Here is a 20,243-nt window from a genome sequence, read left to right on the forward strand (position 1 = left end):
GGAATGGACCACCTGTTACGGGACAGGCTGTGTCCACAGATACTGACCTCCGTGCCTTCTCTCTCTTCCTCTCCTCCTCCCTCTTCATTTCCTTCTGGGCATGGGATTTGCAATTCCTTCTCTGTGAAATTCAGGAAGAGGTCATTTGAGGAGTGAACCAGCAGAAAGATCTCTTTCTCTTTCTCTCCTTCTCTATCTCTAAACTCTTTCAAATAAATAAATAAGTATTTTTTGAAAGTTCTGCATAACGCTCACTACAGCAGCACATTTACTAAAAGGAAAACTCTGCATCGGTTAAGAAATTTTTTCCACCAACATAAATTTATCTTTTACTTCCACTTTTACCCATACATATTACACACATACATACACACACTTCTTTCTTCCCCTCCAACTCTGTGAGAAGCATTCATAGAGAATTTTGAAGTACAAAAAACTTAACCATGAATTCTCATGGGGGCAGTGAGTTATAAGACAATTTTATATATTTTGTATAATGTAACACTATTTTAATAAAGTATGTGCTTTCATTTTATAATTATCTAAGTACATTAATTGAAGTGATGTGAGGAAGGGAATTCTTATGTTTCCTTGAAAAAGCCAAAATATTGGTATAAAAAGTATTCTCATAAACTTTGTTCATAAATGTTTTTATTGATTATTTATAGAGTCTGAAAATATGCAAGAGTTGAAAATCAAGGTGATTACTATTTAGAAGGTGCTTTGGTAACACTATGTAGAGATGAGAGTTTGTTTAGGAAATAAAACTGAAGAAAAATAGTTGCAAGATAAAGATAGCTACATGTATACAATGGATAACGGCATTGCCTAACAGAAATTAGGCTTGCCCAAGCCTGGAAGAACTTTCAAGAGAAGCAGTTCTTTCTGTCCTCTAGTGGCCATTTCTCGAGATACAGACAGCTATGTGGGATTGAAGACTATACAGAGTACAACCCAGGAGGAGGATGAATGGCTTACCTTGTAATTAATTTAACCAATAATGCGAAAGATCTCTACAATGAAAATTACAAAACATGAAAGAAAGAAATAGAAGAAAATGTAAAAACTGGAAAAATTTTCCATGCCTGTGGATTGCAAGAGTTAACATAAACCAAATGTCCATACTACCAAAGCGATTTTCAGATTCAATGTGATCCCAATCAAAATACCAAATCCTTCTCATATCTACAAAAATGCAAAAATGATGCTATAATTCATATGGAAACAGAAGAGACTATGAATAGCTAAAGCAATTTAGACAACAAAAACAAAGCTAGAGGTATCACAATACCTGACTTCAAGACATACTATAAAGGCAATTATAATCAAAACAACCTGGTACTTGCACCAAAATAGATGTGTAGATAACTGCAACATAATAGAGTCTCCAGAAATCAATCCACACCTCTGCAATCAACTAACCTTTGATAAAAGAGGTAAAATCAATCCCTGAAGAAAGGAATGTCTCCTCAACAAGTGGTATTGGAAAAATTGGATCTGCATGTGTAAAAGTATGAAACAAGACCCATACCTTACACATTCTACAAAAATCAATTCAAAATGGATCAGGGATCTTAATCTATAACCTGATAACATCAAATTACTAGAGAACATGGGAGAAAATCTGCAAGACATTGGCATAGGCAAAGACTTCTTGGAAAAGGCCCCCAGAAGCATGGGCAATCAAAGTAAAAATAGGCAAATGGGATTCTCAACAACAACAAAACAAGCAATCCAATTAAGAAGTTGGCAAAGGATTTGAACAGACATTTTATCAAAAGATGAAATCCAAATGGCCAACAGACACATGAGAAAAACCTCAGGTTCACTAGCCATCAGAGAAATGCAAATAAATATCACAATGAGGTTTCACCTCACCCCAGTTACAATGACTCTAATACAGAAATCAAAAAATAATAAATGCTGGGGAAGATATGGGGGAAAAGGTATCCTAAGGTACCCAACCTAATTGTTGGTGGGAATGTAACCTAGTACAACCATTGTGGAAGACAGTATGGAGATTTCTAAAAAAGCTGAAAATAGATCTACCATTTAACCCAGGCATCCTACTCCTAAGAATTTACCCAAACAAAATGAAATCAGCATATGAAAGAGTTATGTGTACCCCCATGTTTACTAGAGCTCACTGCACAATAGCTAAGATATAGAATCAAGCCAGATGTCCAGCAACCAATGACTGGATATAGAAAATGTGGGCTATATACACTATGGAATATTATTTAGCTGTAAAAAAAAACAAAACAAAACAACAACAAAAAAATAGTAACATCCTGTCTTTTGCAGCAAGCTGATACAACTGGAAATAATCATACTTAGTGAAAGAAACCAATCTCAAAAAAAAAAAAAAAAACAATACTGTATTTTTTTCCTGATCTGTGGTAACCAATAGAGTACAAAATATGTAATGTATAATTATCACTAAACTAGAGGTTTTTATTTGATTTTTACTTGTTAAAATTCTTATTTAGTGAATTATTAAGCCTTTTCTTGAAATGTACATTTAAAATATTTACTCTCAAAAACTGAAAAACAAAACAAATGGTAGAAGAAATAAGAGTGGGAGGCAGGGTGGAAGAAAGGGAATATCACTATTTTCTTAGATGTGTATGTACAAATCATATTAGAGAATCTGTTAAAAATTAATTAAAATTAAATGAAAAAAGAAGAGTTGATAGATGTGTTACTTAGGTACATTTTGAACATGTCACCATATACACATCTATCAAAACATCAAGTTGTGCGCTGTAATATATAGTTCAATGAGTGGACACTATCTCAATAAAGCTATGAAATGAACAAATATCACCAGAAGAAAAGGTAGTATTTCACCCAAATAATGAGGAAGTGGGATAATCTCTTTCCTCTAGATCATGTAGACTTTTTAAGTGACTCAGAACTCAGATGAGTGATATGCCATAGGTGAAAAAAATGCTGTATATCATAGTTTCCAAAAGTATTACTCCAAATACAAAAAGTAGAATCCACCCGATGTCCACGACCAGTTTTTAAAGAGGTAAATAGATGCAAAGAAATACTATTCAGCATGGGAACAGTGAACAGCTGATATTTGTATCAGCATAGCTGGATATTGAAGTTATTATGGTAAACAAAAGAAATCACCCACAAAATAACACATAGTCACAAGAGACTCAGCATTGTGGGCTCAGTACCAGTGAAGGGAGGTTTTTAAGAGAGTTTAGATTCAGTTTTGTCAGTTTCCATCAGATTCTTGTTAGGCTCTCTGAAGGCCCACGCACTAATGGAAGTATTACTGTTTTATTTTTATGATTGACTTAAGAGACAGAGATAGACGAGAAGTACCATCTGCTGTTTCACTCCCCAAATAAGCATAGCAACCTTTGGGGAGGGAAGAGAATCCAGAATCATGAATCACCAATCCAGCTCTATGGAAGGGATTCAAACACTTGGGCTGTCACTGCTGCCTCTAGGGTGTGCACTAGCAAGAATCTGGTAGTCAGGAGTTGGACTGGGCAGCGGTCCCAGTATTTCAATATAGGATGGAGGTGTCCCAGTCAGCATCCCAACCACTACATCAAATGCCTGTCTCTAAAGTTATGATTTTGTTGCTTTTGTATTGTTATGAATTAACTGCTTAATAGCTAATATAATTGTTCCAGAAGATTCTAGGGATTTAGGTTAAATTGCTTGTCACATTATATCATAAAATGGAAAAAAAGAGTGGCTGCAACACAATAAAATCCCAAAGAATCTCAGTGTCAGCTTCTTTTTGGGCAACACAGACAGTCCATACTTGACCAGCAAAGGTCTCAGTAGCCTGAGAGGCTGGCACCACGGCTCAATAGGCTAATCCTCCACCTGCAGCACCAGGACCCCGGGTTCTAGTCCCGGTCTGGGTGCTAGATTCTGTCCTGGTTGCTCCTCTTCCTGTCCAGCTCTCTGCTCTGGCCCGGGAGTGCAGTGGAGGATGGCCCAAGTCCTTGAGCTCTGCACCCACATGGCAGACCAAGAGAAGCACCTGGCTCCGGGCTTTGGATCAGCACAGTGTGCTGGCCACAGCGCAACAGCCGCAGCAGCCATTGTGGGGTGAACCAACAGAAAAAGGAAGACCTCTCTCTCTGTCTCTCTCTCTCTCTCTCACTGTCCACTCTGCCTGTCAAAAAAATAAAAAAGAAGCCTAAGACCCACCAATGCCCACTGTGGGATAACCACCCACTTCTGAATCCCTGTACCAGGTGGACCCACCTTGTCATCTCCCTCAGAGCAGACTAGAGGAGGTCAAAGTTCTCCTGGTGACTACTCGTCCCACTTCACAAGGACTTCTCCAAGCCTAAAAGCTTTAAGACCAAAAAGAAAAAAGAAAAAGAAAAAGAAAAAACCCACAGAAGTGTAAATGATTCCTCTTTAACATTTATCTGATTATTTTTAAAAAATGCATGACTTTTTGGGTCGGCGCTATAGCACAGTGGACTAAAGCCCCAGCCTGTAGTGCTGGCACCCCATATGGGCACTGGCTCAAATCCTGGCTGTTCCTCTTCCAATCCAGCTCTCTGTTATGGCCTGGAAAAGCAGTGGAAGATGGCACAAGTCCTTGGGCCCCTGCACCCTCATGGGAGACCTGGTGGAAGCTCCTGTCTCCTGGCTTCAGATCAGCTCAGCTCTGGCCGTTGCAGTCATTTGGGAAGTGAACCAGAAGAATGAAAAAGCTCTCTCTCTCTTCTCTCTCTTTTCTGTTCTCTGTTCTCTCTTCTCACACTCTCTCTCTCTACCTCTCTCTGTAACTCTTTCAAATAAATAAATATTTTAAAAGATCTTTTATTTATTTATTTGAGAGGTAGAGTTACAGACAGTGAGAGGGAGAGACAGAGAATGGTCTTCCTTCTGCTGGTTCACTCCCCAGATGGCTGCAATGGCTGAAGCTGCACCAATCCAAAGCAAGGAGCCAGCTGCATCTTCCCAGCCTCCCATGTGGGTGTGGGGCACAAGCACTCACGCTGTCTTCTACTGCTTTCCCAGGTTATAACAGAGAGCTGGATTGGAAGAGAGCAGCCGGGACTAGAACCGGTGTCTGTATCGGATGCCAGTGCCACAGGCAGAGGATTAAACTATTGCACCATGGTGCCAGCTCCCATAAATCTTTTTTTTTTTTAAGTATGACTGTTGCAAGACAACCAACGATTAACATGAAATTTAACATTCTCGCCATCATACACCTAGGTTAAACAGGTTTATAATTCTGAGGATGTCAATCAAGTTGCTTTCCCAGTACTGCCCCCATTCTGTCACCAATCAACAATTCCTGAATATTGGGTCTCCGCGGGTCATCCTGAGAAGGAGCAAAAGCAAGTCTTTGTCTCCACCAGAGATACATCCACTACTGAACATGACCCAAGCTGGCAGCACAACTAATCGAATCCTCTGCCTGCCTCAGTTGCCACCTGCACAGTGTGTGACTGGCCTTTCTCATCCCTGGTGAAGCTATGAACACAAGCGAGTGAACGACTGCAGAGCTCAGGCTGAGGGGCCAGAAGGAGCAAGCACTGAGCAGCACAGCCCAGGATGCCTGTGAGGCCAGTGCAGAGCTGCACGTAGAGACCCAGGAAGCTGCTCCAGTGTGCACAGCTGCTCCTGGATCCACAGGAACTGCTCCTGCTGCACCTGTGCTCATGCAACATCTTCATAAACTGCCTCCGGCAGAGAGTGCAGAGAGGTTATCAGATTCTCCCCAAAGGGTGGTGGTTGGTCTGCTTGGGACCAGGATCTGTGCTTCGTCTTGTGCCCAGGGTGGACCGTCCAGGATCCCCTGTGATGGTCATCAGGAGCTTGCTGAATTTCTGTGTGGTTTCCAGAGTCCGAAGGTTTCTGCCTCCTTTGCAAAGTCACACTGAGCATATACACACAGTTGCCTGCGTAAAACACACCCAAGAGACCAGTATTGGTTCCTTGGGCTCTAAAGTCTGAATTCAGGTGCCTTCAAGTGAACCCCACCTAACTCTTCCCTTCTCCCCCACCCCCTGGACTCCAGAAGGCTGCACCATCCTCTTCTCAACCACTCAGACCCTAACAATCACCTTCCAGCCCAACGCTGCCCCGAGGTGGGGAAAGCAAGATCCACTCTATGCTGACATGACGACTGTCCTTCGAACTGATTTTCCTATTCTTAGAGTTCACCCTATCACAGCTAGATTCAGATTCTGAGATAGAGAGTTTGAGTGGTGGCCTCCAGATGGACTGCCACAACCCTCTTCCATCCAGAACACGCAAGGAGCACCATTTGCCACCAATTCTGCCTTCACCTCTGTTCCCCACACTGCAGTATTTAGAAGTCCTGGCTGCCAACCAGATCACTGTTCCCTGACACAGGAGACTGTGTCATACCATATTTTGTCCCTCCTCACTTCAGGACCATCACATCTTACCTGATCCAAAAATGCTGTTTCTGGCTTTGAGCTTAGTAGTCTGGGACATCTCCTCACTGGCATTGGGCTCTGATCCTAGATCAAAAGGAGTCCAAGTGACTGACTTTCCCCATAATATAACTCGGATCTAAGTTTTCCTGTCCACTCACATCCAGTATATTATTCTCTTTGTCCCAAAAGTCTTCTGTTAATGCTTAAATGATTAATGGTAACAATAATGGAAATTGAGCAAGAGTGGAGTGTTGATCTAATTCTCATGCTGAGGGTGACTGGAAATGCTGGGATTGGATTATGTTGTCACAATGGAACCCCCTGTTGGAATCAAGGTGTCTGTACAAGGGGAAATCACATTTGCTTCCTGGATTATCATGTGATTTTCCTTGGCACTTCCAGCCACCTTCATCAGAGGCCAGAATAAAGGGATTATCAAACTCATGGGTCACCCAGCCTTTTACTGTGAAGTTTCAAAATGTGGATTAAAGTGAACCTTCCTTCCTTAGTACCTTCTCCCCCATATTTGTTATAGGAATGAAAATCTAATAACTTCCAGACACATGGAGTTCTCCAGATTTGTCCCTGATTCATGTTTCCGAGTCATTTTGTTACCTTAGCCCTGTTATACCAGTGTCAAAGGCAAACAAAAAGATTAGGGGTCACAGGTTCATTGCCACATTTCTCAATATATCTTGGAGCTTCAAGCCATTTCCCATTCCCCATTTCAAAATTACACCCACCCAAAGATACACAACTCAGTTTCCTGATTCCATATCACCTTCCACATTCCTTGCAGACATCTCACATCTCTACCTTGACTCTGCACATAGCTCAGAGAAATCAGAAGCAAGTGTCTCACCTTTTCCTTCCAGTAATTGCCCTTCCTCATCTGTGCTCTCATCTTTAAGAGACATCTGCGGGGAAGGAGGTTGCTCAGGGGCATGCTCTCAATTCCCAGTCCCATCCTGAACTCAAGTGTCCAAAGAGTGAGGATGGCCCTTCTCCATCTACCTTTTAAAGCCTCTGCTCTGGTCATGGCTCTCTTCTATGGGTGGAAGACATTCCTTTCTACTGTTGATGACCAGTGTCTCAATAAAAATCTTTGGTCTGTGGCTGGAGTGGGGACCCAGATGTAATGTCCAATCTTTGTGCCAAAAATCAGGATAATAGAACTAGAGGGCACAGGGACAGAACTGGTCCTGATCTGAATTCCAGCCCAGTTACCATGCTGAAGCATTTTTCTGACCCTGCCCTAATTTCAAGTTGCAGGATCAATGAGGATGTTGGCATTTTTACAAATGTTTGGCACATGATAGAATAATAAATACTGTTAAATTTTGAACAGATGTGTTTAAATTCCCAAATGTTCAGAAATGACAAATTTCAAATTAGTCAATGTAGTTAGTGGAATAAGCCAATCACCAAAGGACAAATACCAAATGTTCTGCCTGACCTGTGATAACTAATAAATCACTTAAAACCAATCTATAGAAGTGAAATTGACACCTTGAGAAGCAATGGCTTTGAACAGCTCTTTTTCTTTTTCTCGACTACTGAGGAAGTTTTTTTTTATACTATTGTTGAACTCTTTTCTTAACATAGAATTAATCATATGTTTATAAAGATAATTCAAAATAGATCTTAGTAAAAAATAAGAATGGGCATAGGAAAGGGAGGGGAAAGAGGGATGGTGGTGCATATGGTGGGGAAAAAAATCACTGTATTTCTAAAGTTGTAATTATGAAATTTGTATAATTTAACTAAAATGTTTCTGAGGGAAAACAGAGTCAATGTTATACAAACACACATAGTTGATAATAAAAAAAGTAGATGAAAATTAAAAAAAAGTTCATTTATCTTGAAAGTGATGGCCATGATTAGATCAAGTGAGATTCTCAGAGCTTTTGGTTAAAACCTAATTAACAACTGATGCCTGGGATAGCAGAAAACCCAGCTGGAAATGGTAACTGGCCATTTGCCTCATACTCCCTAGTCATCCTGGGAGGCCAGGAAGCATTGTAGAGGGTGCTCAGCACCAAAGGTCTAGCTGAGGAGGAGAACAGGGCCATGATTGTAACACAGAGCTTTGGACCCTGCCCATGGACTCAGGCCAACAATCAAAACACAAGGTTGGGGGCTGGCACTGTGGTGCAGTGGGTTAAAGCCCTGGCCTGAAGTAACAGCATCCCATATGGGCACTGGTTCTACCTCTGGGTGCTCTTCTCCTGATCCATGTCTCTGCTATGGTCTAGGAAAACAGCAGAAGATGGCCGAGGTCCTTGGGCCCCTGCTTCCATGTGGGAGACCTGGAAGAAGCTCCTCACACCTAGCCTCTGACAGGTGCAGCTCAGGCCATTGAGGCCAACTGGGGAGTGAACCAGTGGATGGAAGACCTCTCTCTATCTGTCTCGACTTCTCTCCGTAAATAATAAATACTCTGCGCTATTTACTGATCTCAGCATGGGTTCAAAAATTGACACAGAACTAGCCAAATTGTAGCTATGTAGGTTAAGCCACTATTTGGCACGGCAGCATAGTCTATAGAGGTGTGGGTTCACATCCTGGCTGCTCTGCTTCTGATCTAGATCCCTGCTAATGTGCCTGCCAAAGCCATGGGTGAAGATCCAAGTACCCGGTACACTGACACACGCGTGAGAAATCTGTTGGAGTTCTAGGCTCCTAGTTTTTGCCTTGAACAGCCCCAGCCAATCAGCCATTTGCCGAGAGAACCAGCAGATGAAATTTCTCACTCTCTTTTTGCCTCTCCCTCTGTGACCATTACTAAGTCACAATAAATAAAGAATTCATTCGTTTAAATCAATAAAACTTCTATTAAATTAAATTTGTCTTCAATTCTTTTTTATTAAGATTTGGAAGAACATTCATGTACCCATGTTCATATAAATACACGAAACTAATTTTATGAAGATAACACATCTTATTCATCTCTAACATCTGAAACTTATGTTATCAATTGAAAGTGGTTTCAGCAGAATAAAATCACACAGTCACGGCGTCAAATTCCGGTGGGGCAAGAAACTGTCCACGCTTGATCAACACTGGTTTCAGACGTCTGGGTACCGTCTCTGCCCACCCTCAGACACCCACTCGTTCTGAGGCCCTGTCTCACACAGACCCACCCTGTCATCTCCCCTCAGAGTCCTCCTGAGCACAGCACTTCCCCAGAGCTTCTCCAGGTAGAAAACTTTACATTGACAAAAATGCACAAGTGTCAATGATGACCTCTTAATATGTGCTTCATTTAAAAATTCAAGTCAGTTACAAGGATTCAGATTGGTAATGTAAAAACCGACATTCTTCTGTCATGGCCTCCTCAAGGACACAACAGGTTCCTGATTCCAAGGAAGTCGCTCCAGTTCCTTTCCTATGGCCACCCAGATTCCCTCAGGCTTCAGCTCATCCCCACTACAGGGTCTCTGCTGGGCTTGCGGAGAAGTAGCAGCAGCAAGTCTTTCTGTGTGTCAGAGATGCGCCCTCTAGTGTCCACCATGCGGGCTCCCCAGCACAAGATTAGTCTGATGCCCTGTGTGCCTCAGGTTCTTCCTGCTAAGCAGAGGGCTAGCCTTCCCCCTCCTGGGAGGAGCTCTGAGCAGGTGCCCGCGACTGGACAGCAGGCATGCGCTCCAGGGCCGGGGCTGGGGCCGAGGCCGAAGCCGGGGCTTGGACCCGGAGGAGCCAGCCCTGGGCAGGGAAGGCCCAGGCCGCCTGCGAGGCCAGCGCATAGCAGCTCTGCATGACACTGCATATATGCCCGTGGAGCTGTGCCAGAGCAAATAGCTGCTCCTGGGTCAGCGGGAACTGCGCCTGCTGCGCCTGCACCCGGGCTAAATCTTCATAAATGACCTCAGACACAGAGCGCAGGGAGGTTACCAGGCTCTTCCGAAGGGGCGGTGGATGGTCTGCTGGGGACCTGGAACTGTGCATCCTCTTGTGCCCAGGGCGGGCCCTGGAGGATCCCCTGCGAGGTTCCACATGCGCCTCCTGAATTCCTCTGTCATTTCCATCGTCCGAAGGTTTTGCTTTCTTTTGCAAAGTCACGCTGAGCTCTTGCACACAGCTGCCTGCAGAGACACACGGGAGACACTCAGCACAGCTCCTTGGGCCCTAAAACCTAAGTCCTGCCCCCTTCACGTGAACCCCACCGAATCCTGCACTTCCTTCCCCACAATGGACTCCAGCAGGAACCCAGGCAGCACCCATCCTCCTCCTCACATGCTCTCGGGATCTCTAAACTGCTCTCAATCTCTGACAACCCCTCCCTTCCCAACCTTGGATAAGCTCCCTGGTCCTGACCCTCTAGGTAGAGAAAGTACGATGCTACTTGTCATCGTGTGGCTGCTGTCCTCAGAACTGATTGCCTCTTCCTGGAGCTCACCCCGTCACAGCTGGACTCTGATTCTGCAAAACACAGGGAGTTGGAGTGCCTGCCTCCAAAGGCACAGCCACAGCCCAGGTCTATCCAGGACACAGGGAGCAGCACCTCCCACCAGTGCTCCCTTCCCTTCTGGTCCCCGTACCCCAGCATCTCTGAGGTGCTGGTGACCCATCTGGTCTCAGGGCCCCTGTCTCCCAGAGAAGACTGTGCCACAGCACCCTATGACCTTCTCGCTCCAGGTGAGTCTGAACTGACCTGCTCTGGCAACGCTGCTTCTGCCTCTGAGCTTCCTTTCCTGGGACTTCTCCTCATGTGGACTGGGCTTTGATCCTCCATCAAAAGAGAGTACGTATGACTGAGTTTCCCCACGAAATAAAATAAAAGTTCCCCACGTGTATAAAATTTGTGTCCTCCAAAGGTTGTTTGTGAATCTCTTTGTCTACAAAATCGAACTATATACTTCAAGTGTTAAGGGGAAGGGGCCAGCTCTGTGGCATAGAAGGAAAACCCACGGTCTGCAGTGCTGCCATCCCATTACAGAACTGGTTCGAGTCCCAGCTGCTCCACTTCCAATCCAGCTCTCTGCTATGGCCTGGGAAAGCAGTGGAAGATAGCTCAAGTGCTTGAGCCCCTGCACCCTTGAAGGAGATGTGGAAGAAGCTCCTGGCTCCTGGTTACAGACGAGCACAGCTTTGGCTGTTGCTACCAATTGGGAGTGAACCAGCAGGTGGAAGATCTCTCTCAAACTCTGCTTCTCCTTCTCCTTCTGTGTACCTCTTTCAGATAAGTAAATCTCTTTAAGAAAAATCATTAAGGGGAAATCTAATGAAAATAGAAATGGATCAAGGGTGGGGAATAACCTGAGACGTGGACAATGTTTAGACTGGGTGATGTTGGGAAGGAGGAGTCCGGCTGTTGGAATCTTGGTATCTGAATAAGGAGAGATCACGTGCACAGCAAGCTCCCTGACAGATTGGATTGTCATGTGAGTTTTCCTCCATACTCCTTCCTTCTGCCATACTCCTCGTAAAATGCCAGAGCATTCGGGTCATGAACTATTAGGGACATGAAGACTTTTCTTGTGAATTTCCAAAATGTGGTTTGAAAGAAACGTTCCTTCTTTAGTTACATGTCTCAGATATTGGTCATGAGATTGAAAAACTAATAACATGTATGCATTTTGTCCCCTGGCCCCGTTTTGTCTCAGATTTCAAGTTTCTGGCATCCTGTTGGCTGAGCCAGTTAAGCCAGCATCAAAGGGAAATGAGCACATTAGAGTTCCATAGGTTCATTGCTGCCACATTTCTCACTAGGCCCCTGGAGCTACCAGCTATTTCCCATTTCCCACTTCAAAATGAAACCCTCTATCACACACACAGACCAGTTGCCAGGTTCCAAACCACCTTCCGCACTCACCCTGACATCCCAAGGACCTACCTTGCCTTTGCAGGCAGCTCTCAGGGAAATCAGAAAACAGTGTCTCACCTTGTCCTTGTGGTGGTTGCTCCTCTTCATCTGTGCCCCCATCTTGAAAAGACCTTTGTGGGGAGAGGGCAGCTCAACTGAGAGCCCAAGAGCTTCCTGGTCTGCACTTTCCTGTGCCATCCTGAAGTTCAAGGTTCCAGGCTCAAGTGTGCAGAGAGGGAGGATAGCCCTGCTCCATCTGCCTTTTAAAGCCCCTCCTGAGGGCGGGGCTCATGCCTATTGGAGGGAGGAATTCCTTTATCCTGTCAATCACCAGTGCACGCATCAGTTTTCACCTGTGGTGGTGGTGGTGGTGTGACGCGAATGTAAGGTTCGTTTTTAGTGTCCAGTGCAGAAATACAGTGTGAGAGGACACTGGGACAAAAGGTAGGGGACTGGACCCCATCTCTACCAGCCCAATTGTCGCTCCCCGTCTTCTTGGAGGAACAACACAGGACCCTGCGTTGTTCTTTTGTCTGCTCGGCCCTCCCCGGGTTTGCTGCTGGTTCTTCCCGGGTTGGCTACCGTCCCTCCACCTCCGTGGAGGGGCGGGCCCCCTGCCACTTTCCCCACTTCCGCGGGGGAGCGGCATACCGCCGGCCGGCTCTCTCGGGGGCTGCACAGGTGTTCCTCTTAGATGTTCCTTCAGATAGATGTTCCTGGTGCATGTTGTCTCTCTCCTCCTTTATAGTCCTCTTCCACCAATCCCAACTCTGCTACCCACACGCCGAGTACGCTGCTCTCCTCCAATCAGAGTCAGCTCCTGCTGCTTATCGGTTGAACTGGAGGCAGCTGTGTAGAAGCTGTTTCCTCCTCTCCCAGCGCCATATTATGGGAGAGCAGATGCATAGAATGTCTTAATTCCAGTAACTTAGTCTAGTCCGAGTTGCTCCCCACAGATCCCCCTTTCCTTTTATTTTTGGCATTGATACGCGCCTGTCTTCAGTTCCCCGTGGCACACACTCTGCTCTGCTTGCTAGAGTTGCCCACAGGTGCTTACAAGCCCTACCAATCAGGCAAACCGAATCCGGGTCCTCTCTTCGCCATGTTGTGAGGAGGTTTTTAGGCGCTGATGCGTGGCTGTGTTCGGTGCCCTGCAGTGCATGCTCCGCTCTGCTAGAACTGCCTGCAGGTGCTTACAAGCCCTATCAGGCAAACCGAATCCAAGCCCTCTCATTGCCGTCTTATGGGGAGACTTATTGATGTTGATAACGTGCCTGTCTTCGGTGACCTGCAGCCGCCCACAGGTGCTTATCGTCTTACTAATCAGGCAGACCGAATCCAAGCTCTCTCATTGCCGTGTTGTGGGGAGGCCTTATTTTTCTCTATTTCTCTATCTCCGGGCATTCCTATTTCTCCTATTTTACTTCTATCTGCCAGCATTCCTATTTCTCTCATTTTACTTCTAAACTTCTGTTTCTCTTATCCCTGTGGCATCCTGGCGCCCGCCCCGAGGCTGCTTCTCGGCGCCTCGCCCTGCGGCGTGTTCCCGGCTCTGCGCGGCTCGGTTGCGCGTGCTCCGCGGTCTCCATGGCCTTCGCGCCCGCACCACGGCCTTCGCGCTAGCCCCACGTTCCCTATCTATCCATGCCCCGTGCGCTCTCCCGACTTGTGCCCCGCGCGCTCTCTCTGCGCGCGGCGGCTTCTGCGAGTCACACAGCTCAGCTCACGTTTCTGCCACCGGCATTCAGTCTAAGTTCCCTGGGCTAACCTGGTGAATTCCAACCTGGTGGCCCACGTCTCTGCCTCTGGTTCCAGATTTTCGCCTTTTGCTCCCCGGGCTGACTTGAAGAATTCCAAGATAGCTTATGTCTTCGCCTCGGCCTGCCCCCGCGGCTTCAATTTCCCTAACATTTTTCTCTACCCGGTATGTTTCCCTAACTTTTCTTCCAACAACAATATTCCCCTCTCATTTCTCCTGGCCTCTCCCCACAGTCCGTGGTGTTCCTTCTAGGTTTCACTTTCGCTTTCAACCTGCAGTCCGTATCTGAGTCTAAGTTTCTTCTTGCTTTCACTTTAAATCCTAACTTCTTTTTTTTTTAAGTTTAAGGGTTTTATTATCAAAGTCTTGTAAAACAATTTCAGAAACTGTACATCAACATGGCACAGACTGTAGCCTACTTTTGTATTTGCTGCACAAAAGTGAAGCTTGAAACTCCTGTAACTAGGAACAGTTGCCTAACTACTTTGCATATAACATGGAATCACTGTGTGCATATGATTACTACTGCAGTAATAGTTAACACAAATTTATTGGTTTTATACATCTGGAGATCAAATAAAAAGTACATTATCAAGTAGATTTGTCTTATTTTAAAAGCATATGAAGGTCAATTTAAAATGCACTACCCTCTTTTTCATCAATGAGTTTAAAACTTTGAAAATCAGAACAAGAGAGAACTTTATTTTACAGATGAACTCCGAATAGTTGGAGAGCTTTCACTGATGTAGACGTGGAATAAATTATTTCAGAAAAAAAAAATCCCCAAACACCTTATGAAAAAGCATACAACTCTACTTCAAAATAAGCTATTTACTCACTGCCAAAGACAGTTTTATTTGAAATCTTATTTCTGTAATTAAAGCCTAATTAGCCATCAAAAAAGGTTAGTGCATATACAGACAACCTTTCAAAGTTAAACGAAAGCCACAAAAATTTAGCCATAAGGCTTCAAAGGATTATCTATCTCAAATGCTCATTTCCAGATGTAATCTAACAATGTTAATTTGTCATGTCAACAAACAAGACCATAAGTAGATCCATCATGTTGGAAGATTTTAATGACATTTAGGATATTCTTGCCACAGTAACATGCAATCAGTGCATTCCCTACATGGCTCTATTATGGCAATGAATCAAATTCTAGAAATACTCTAAGAGAACTTACTTAAGAAAGGAGATCATACAACATAAACAATCCATGCCTGCTGTAGATGCATGCAGCTTTTCATTTGTATTTAAGAAGCAGCACTAGAATAGTAAAACTGCTTACTCAGTCAGATTTCACCATGACAAGAATTGTTTACCCATGTACCATTTTTCTAAAAGCTTTTTGATGTAAATAACTAATATCAATGTCAGAAGCTTTATAACCATTTATAACTCAGCTGTATACATCTAGGTTTGAGATGAACAAATACAGCATTAAGAAATCACACAAAGGAATGACACTGATGCATGTATACAGTTGGAGTCCCAAAGAGGCAGCATTCAGTCACTCATATCCATGTCTTCTTCATGATGGTCATCCCCGTTCACTTTGGATTCTCTTAGCGAATCACCAGCTCCCTTTTCCACAGAACATTCCTTAGTTTTAGGTGAACCAGCTTCAACTGGTTTCTTCTCCTCTTTTTTCTCTTTCTCGCTGTCATATCCCTGTTCCTCTTCATCATAATCCCATGTAACCTGTTTTACATCTTTATCACTCTCTGATTTTCTTTCCCGTTCCTTTTCCTTATCTTTACTTTTCTTCTTCTTGCTTGTTGATCGTTCCCTTTCGTCTCTGCTTCTTTCTTTGTCTTTATCTTTCTTCTTCTCCTTTTTATGTCTCCTAGGGGATGGTGAGCGAGACAATTTTCGTTTAGGAGACCTGGGTTTTTTAGGAGATCTTGTTACACTCCTGCTTCGTCGTCGTTGTCTATCTCTGCTTGCACTTCTAGAACGTCTGGCTGTACTGTAACTTTTTGGTGGTGTTTTGGAACGTTTTTTTTCTTTGTCTTCTTTCTTTTTGTCTCTGGTTTTTGATGTGCTCCTTGACCTTCTACCTCTCTCTCTGGAATGAGATCTTCTCCGTCTTGGACTTTTGGATCGTCGTCTACTCCTTGACTTAGAATGTGATCGCCTCCTTGATCTGCTTCTTGATCGCCTGTGCCTAGAAGATGAAGGAGTCCTCCTCCTCCTGGAACGTGATCTTGATCTTGAATGCCTTCTTTTTTCTTCTTTCTTATCTGGTTCTATAGCAGCAGAAATCAGGGACTGTGCTTCTCGTACTCTTTTCATAGCCTCCTCTATTTCTTTACTAGAGGTATCAGATTTCAGACTTGGTGAAACAAGACCAGCAGCTACATGATTCAACTTGGGATCAACAGTACTCATGAGCTTCAGCAACTGATCTGCGGCAAGAGACTGAGAGTTCAAGTTTGCTCCAGGAAGCCCTAGTGCAGCAAGGGCAGGATCAAGAGTAGGAGCTCCCAAAGCAGCCAAAGGAACAGCGCCAATCTGGGTAAGAGGGTTAGGGGTAGGCAGGAGTCCACCACCAGGCAGAAGACCTGCCACTGCATTAGCTGGTGCCAACAGAGACAAAGCCTTAGTCTCATCAGGAATAACTCCTTCTGCATATGGTACGACTATCAAAGCTCTGTCAACGAATACAGTGTTTGTCAGATGCTGTGCCACAACTGCTGAGTCTGGATCATGGAATTTAACAAAGCACACACGAGATGAGACTGGCAGAGGTGAATCATCTGGCGGGAAGAGGCGCAGTTCGTCGATCTTGCCTAGGAAACCGAAGAGAGTCCGCATCTGCTCAGAGCTAGCGCTCGGGGAGACATTAGTCACCTGGATTACCTCGGTGCCGCCGCCTCCGCCGCCGCCACCACCACCTCCGCCACCGGGCCCGCCGCTGGGGCCTGGGCCCGCAGTGCTGGGGACGACGGTAGTGTTGCTCATAAAATCCTAACTTCTTTCCCACAGTCCATATCCGAGTCTATGCCTAGGCTTTCAATAGCTTCTTCCGGCACCTTTTCCATCCGGCTTTTCCCTAGGCTCTTTGCTAGTCTCTCTCTCTGGTATTTTCCCACTTCTTCCCGTTTCTTCCCTCCTAGGTTTCCTATCCGAGTCACAGCACCATTATGTCGCTCCCCGTCTTCGTGGAGGAATGACACAGGACCCTGCGTTGTTCTTTTGTCTGCTCGCCCCTCCCCGGGTTTGCTGCTGGTTCTTCCCGGGTTGGCTACTGTCCCTCCACCTCCGTGGAGGGGCGGGCCCCCTGCCACTTTCCCCACTTCCGCGGGGGAGCGGCATACCACCGGCCAGCTCTCTCGGGGGCTGCACAGGTGTTCCTCTTAGATGTTCCTTCAGATAGATGCTCCTGGTGCATGTTGTCTCGCTCCTCCTTTATAGTCCTCTTCCACCAATCCCAACTCTGCTACGCAAATGCCGAGTATGCTGCTCTCCTCCAATCAGGAGCAGGTCCTACAGTTTATTGGTTGAACTGGAGGCAGCTGTGTAGAAGCTGTTTCCTCCTCTCCCAGCGCCATATTGTGGGAGAGCAGATGCATAGAATAAGTCTTAATTCCAGTAACTTAGTCTAGTCCGAGTTGCTCCCCACACCCAATTACCACCCAAAAGTGTCAATAAGACCCTGCCTAGATTTCCAGCTGCAGAATCAAACAAGCTGCATGTTGACATTTCTAGAACAGTTTCCCACTTGGATCCGGTGCTGTGGCATAGCCAGTAAAGCTGCCACCTGAAGTGCTGGCATGCCACATGGATGCCGGTTCCTGTCCCAGCTACTCCACTTCCTATCCAGCTCTCTGCTGTGGTCTGGCAGAGAAGTGGAGGATGGCCCAGGTCCTTGGGCCCCTGCACCCAAGTGGGAGACCAGCAGGAGGCTCCTGGCTCCTGGCTTCAGATTGGCTCAGCTCCTGCCATTGTAGCCATATGGGGAGTGCACCATCAGATGGAAGAACGTTCTCTCTCTGCCTCTGCCTCCACATAGGTTTGCCTTTCAAATGAGTAAAGACATCAGTAAAAGTAAGGAAGAGATAAAAGGAAATGTTTTCCATATGAAGAGAATAATCAGTAGGATTAAATTTTATAGAAACAACCAAGAAGTCTAGCCGTTCAGCAATGACAATATCAAAAAATCAATTGTGTCAGGTTCACAACATAAATGTTAATATTCAAAGGTATGTGAGATGTGAAAAAAGGCATTCCATTGTGCCAAATTAGATTAAGTGAGATCACCTGAGGGTGTCTGGTACAATCTCTTCAGTCTCTGCCTGAAGGTGTTTGTTTCACACCTTATCAGTCTAGGCCTGGCACTGTGGCTCAGCAGGTTAGCACCCTGGCCTGAAGCACCAGCATCCCATATGCATGCTGGTTCAACACTTGGCTGCTCCAATACTTTTCCAGCTCTCTGCTGTGACTGGAAAAGCATTAGTAAATGATCCAAGCCCTTGGGCCCCTGCACTCACGTGGGTGCCCCGGAAGAATCTTCTTACTCCTGGAAATATAATATTTCTTATGGATAGCACATTCACTCATCAGGTTACAATGTCTGGTTACAATCTCATCAGTCACCACCTGAAGGTGTTTTTAAAACCTAATTAGGGCTGGAGCCCTGGCTCACTTGGCTAATCCTCAGATTCTAGTCTGGGTGGGCTCTGGATTCTGTCCCGGTTGCTCCTCTTCCAGTCCAGCACTCTGCTGTAGACTGGGAGGGCAGTGGAGGATGGCCCAAGCCCTGGGGCCCTACACATGCATGGGAGACCAGGAGGAAGCTCCTTGCTCTGGATCAGCTCAGGGTCCGACCCCAGCATGCTGGCATAGCAGCCATTTGGGGGGTGAACCAATAGAAAAGGAAGAACTTTCTGGCTCTCTGTCTCTCACTGTCTAACTCTGCCTGTCAAAAACAAACAAACAAACAAACAAACAAAAAAAAAAAAACAAAACAACCCTAATCAGTGCAGGCCTGGCACTGTGGCTCAGCATGTTAAAACCCTGGCCTGAAGAGCCAGCATCCCATTTGGGCACTGGTTCGAGACCTGGATGCTCCAATTCTTATCCAGCTCTCTGCTGTGACCTGGGAAAGCAGCAGAGGATGGCACAAGTCCTTGGCCCCTGTACCCTCGTGGGAGACCCGGAAGAATCCCCTGACCTCTGGATTCCAATAGGCCTAGTTCCAGCCCTTAAGGCCAATTGAGGCATAAACTATTGGATGGAAGGCCTCTCTCTCTCTCTCTGCCTCTCCTCTCTCTGTGTAACTCTGACTTGCAACTATTAAAGAAATCCATAAAGAACAAAAATAAAACCTTGTCAGGCATCAATTCCTGGGCACCTAGGGAGTAGAATGTCCACCTGGATAAGATGGGTAGCTAACCACACACTTGCTCTCCCCAGTCACCATGGGAGCCCACGATGCTCTGCAGGGGTGTTCAGCACCCACAGTCTGGCTGAGGAGGAAACCTGGGCCATGATCATACCTTATTGCTCTGTGACTTCCTACTGTGTCCTTCCAGTGTGTGTATCTGTAAAATCAATGGAACTTCAGAGCCTTTATGGGGCTTATATCTCACTTAAAAGTTAAACAAGGAGATTAGAAACCCGAGCTCATTTCAGGATGCCTGGTTTCTAGTCCAATCAGACCCCTGATTATAACTTCCTGCTAATGCATGTCCTGGGATACAAAAGTGTCAACTCCATTTCTGCACTGTGGCATACCAGGTATAGCCACTGCCTGAGTCCCAGCTGCTCCACTTCTGAACCAGCTCCCTGCTTGTTCACTTGGGAAAGTAGCAGAGGATGGCCCAAGGACTTGGACCTCTGAACCCTCATGGGAGACCCAGAAGAAGCTCCTGTCTCCCAGCTTTGGAGCAGCCAAGCTGTGGCCATTATGGCCATTTGGGGGATGAACCAGCTGTTGGTTGTTCTTTCTTTCTCTTTCTCACTTGCTCTCTCTTTCTGCCCTCTCTGTCTCTGTCTTTGTCTCTCTGTAGCTCTGCCTTTCAAATAAAATAAATAATTCTTCAAAGAAATGAACACTCAGGTAGTTGAAACACTGCCACTCTCAAGAGAAACCTAGATTGAGATTTCAGCTCCTGGAGTCAATGTCCCAACTCTAACTAAAGAGGTTTTTGATAATGAACCAGCAGATATGACCTCTCTGTCCCTCTGTGTCTCTGTGTGCATCTCTTGATCTCCCTCTCCTTCTCTCTCTCTCCCCCATCTCTAAATTAGTTAATAAATT

At 45.4% G+C, this 20,243-nt stretch overlaps 1 protein-coding gene and 1 pseudogene across 2 annotated transcripts; both read right to left on the minus strand.

The window, feature by feature from the left end:
- Window positions 1-5,664: 5,664 nt before the first annotated feature.
- On the minus strand, window positions 5,665-7,327 carry LOC138846916 (protein FRG2-like). The gene is made up of 3 exons (XM_089320803.1): window positions 7,273-7,327; window positions 6,420-6,494; window positions 5,665-5,906 (listed from the first exon to the last, which is right to left on the minus strand). Exons 1-3 carry the CDS (start codon window positions 7,325-7,327, stop codon window positions 5,665-5,667), a joined length of 372 nt encoding a protein of 123 aa, XP_089176929.1.
- A 6,977-nt stretch (window positions 7,328-14,304) lies between these two features.
- Window positions 14,305-16,957, minus strand: LOC127487902 (serine/arginine-rich splicing factor 11 pseudogene; annotated as a pseudogene). The gene has a single exon (XR_016226133.1). The product of XR_016226133.1 is annotated as a serine/arginine-rich splicing factor 11 pseudogene (transcript).
- Between the last annotated feature and the right edge of the window lie 3,286 nt (window positions 16,958-20,243).

The sequence above is a fragment of the Oryctolagus cuniculus genome, chromosome 19 (assembly GCF_051225735.1).
Source record: "Oryctolagus cuniculus isolate XC-2025 breed Fujian yellow rabbit chromosome 19, ASM5122573v1, whole genome shotgun sequence".
NCBI classification, from domain to species: domain Eukaryota; kingdom Metazoa; phylum Chordata; class Mammalia; order Lagomorpha; family Leporidae; genus Oryctolagus; species Oryctolagus cuniculus.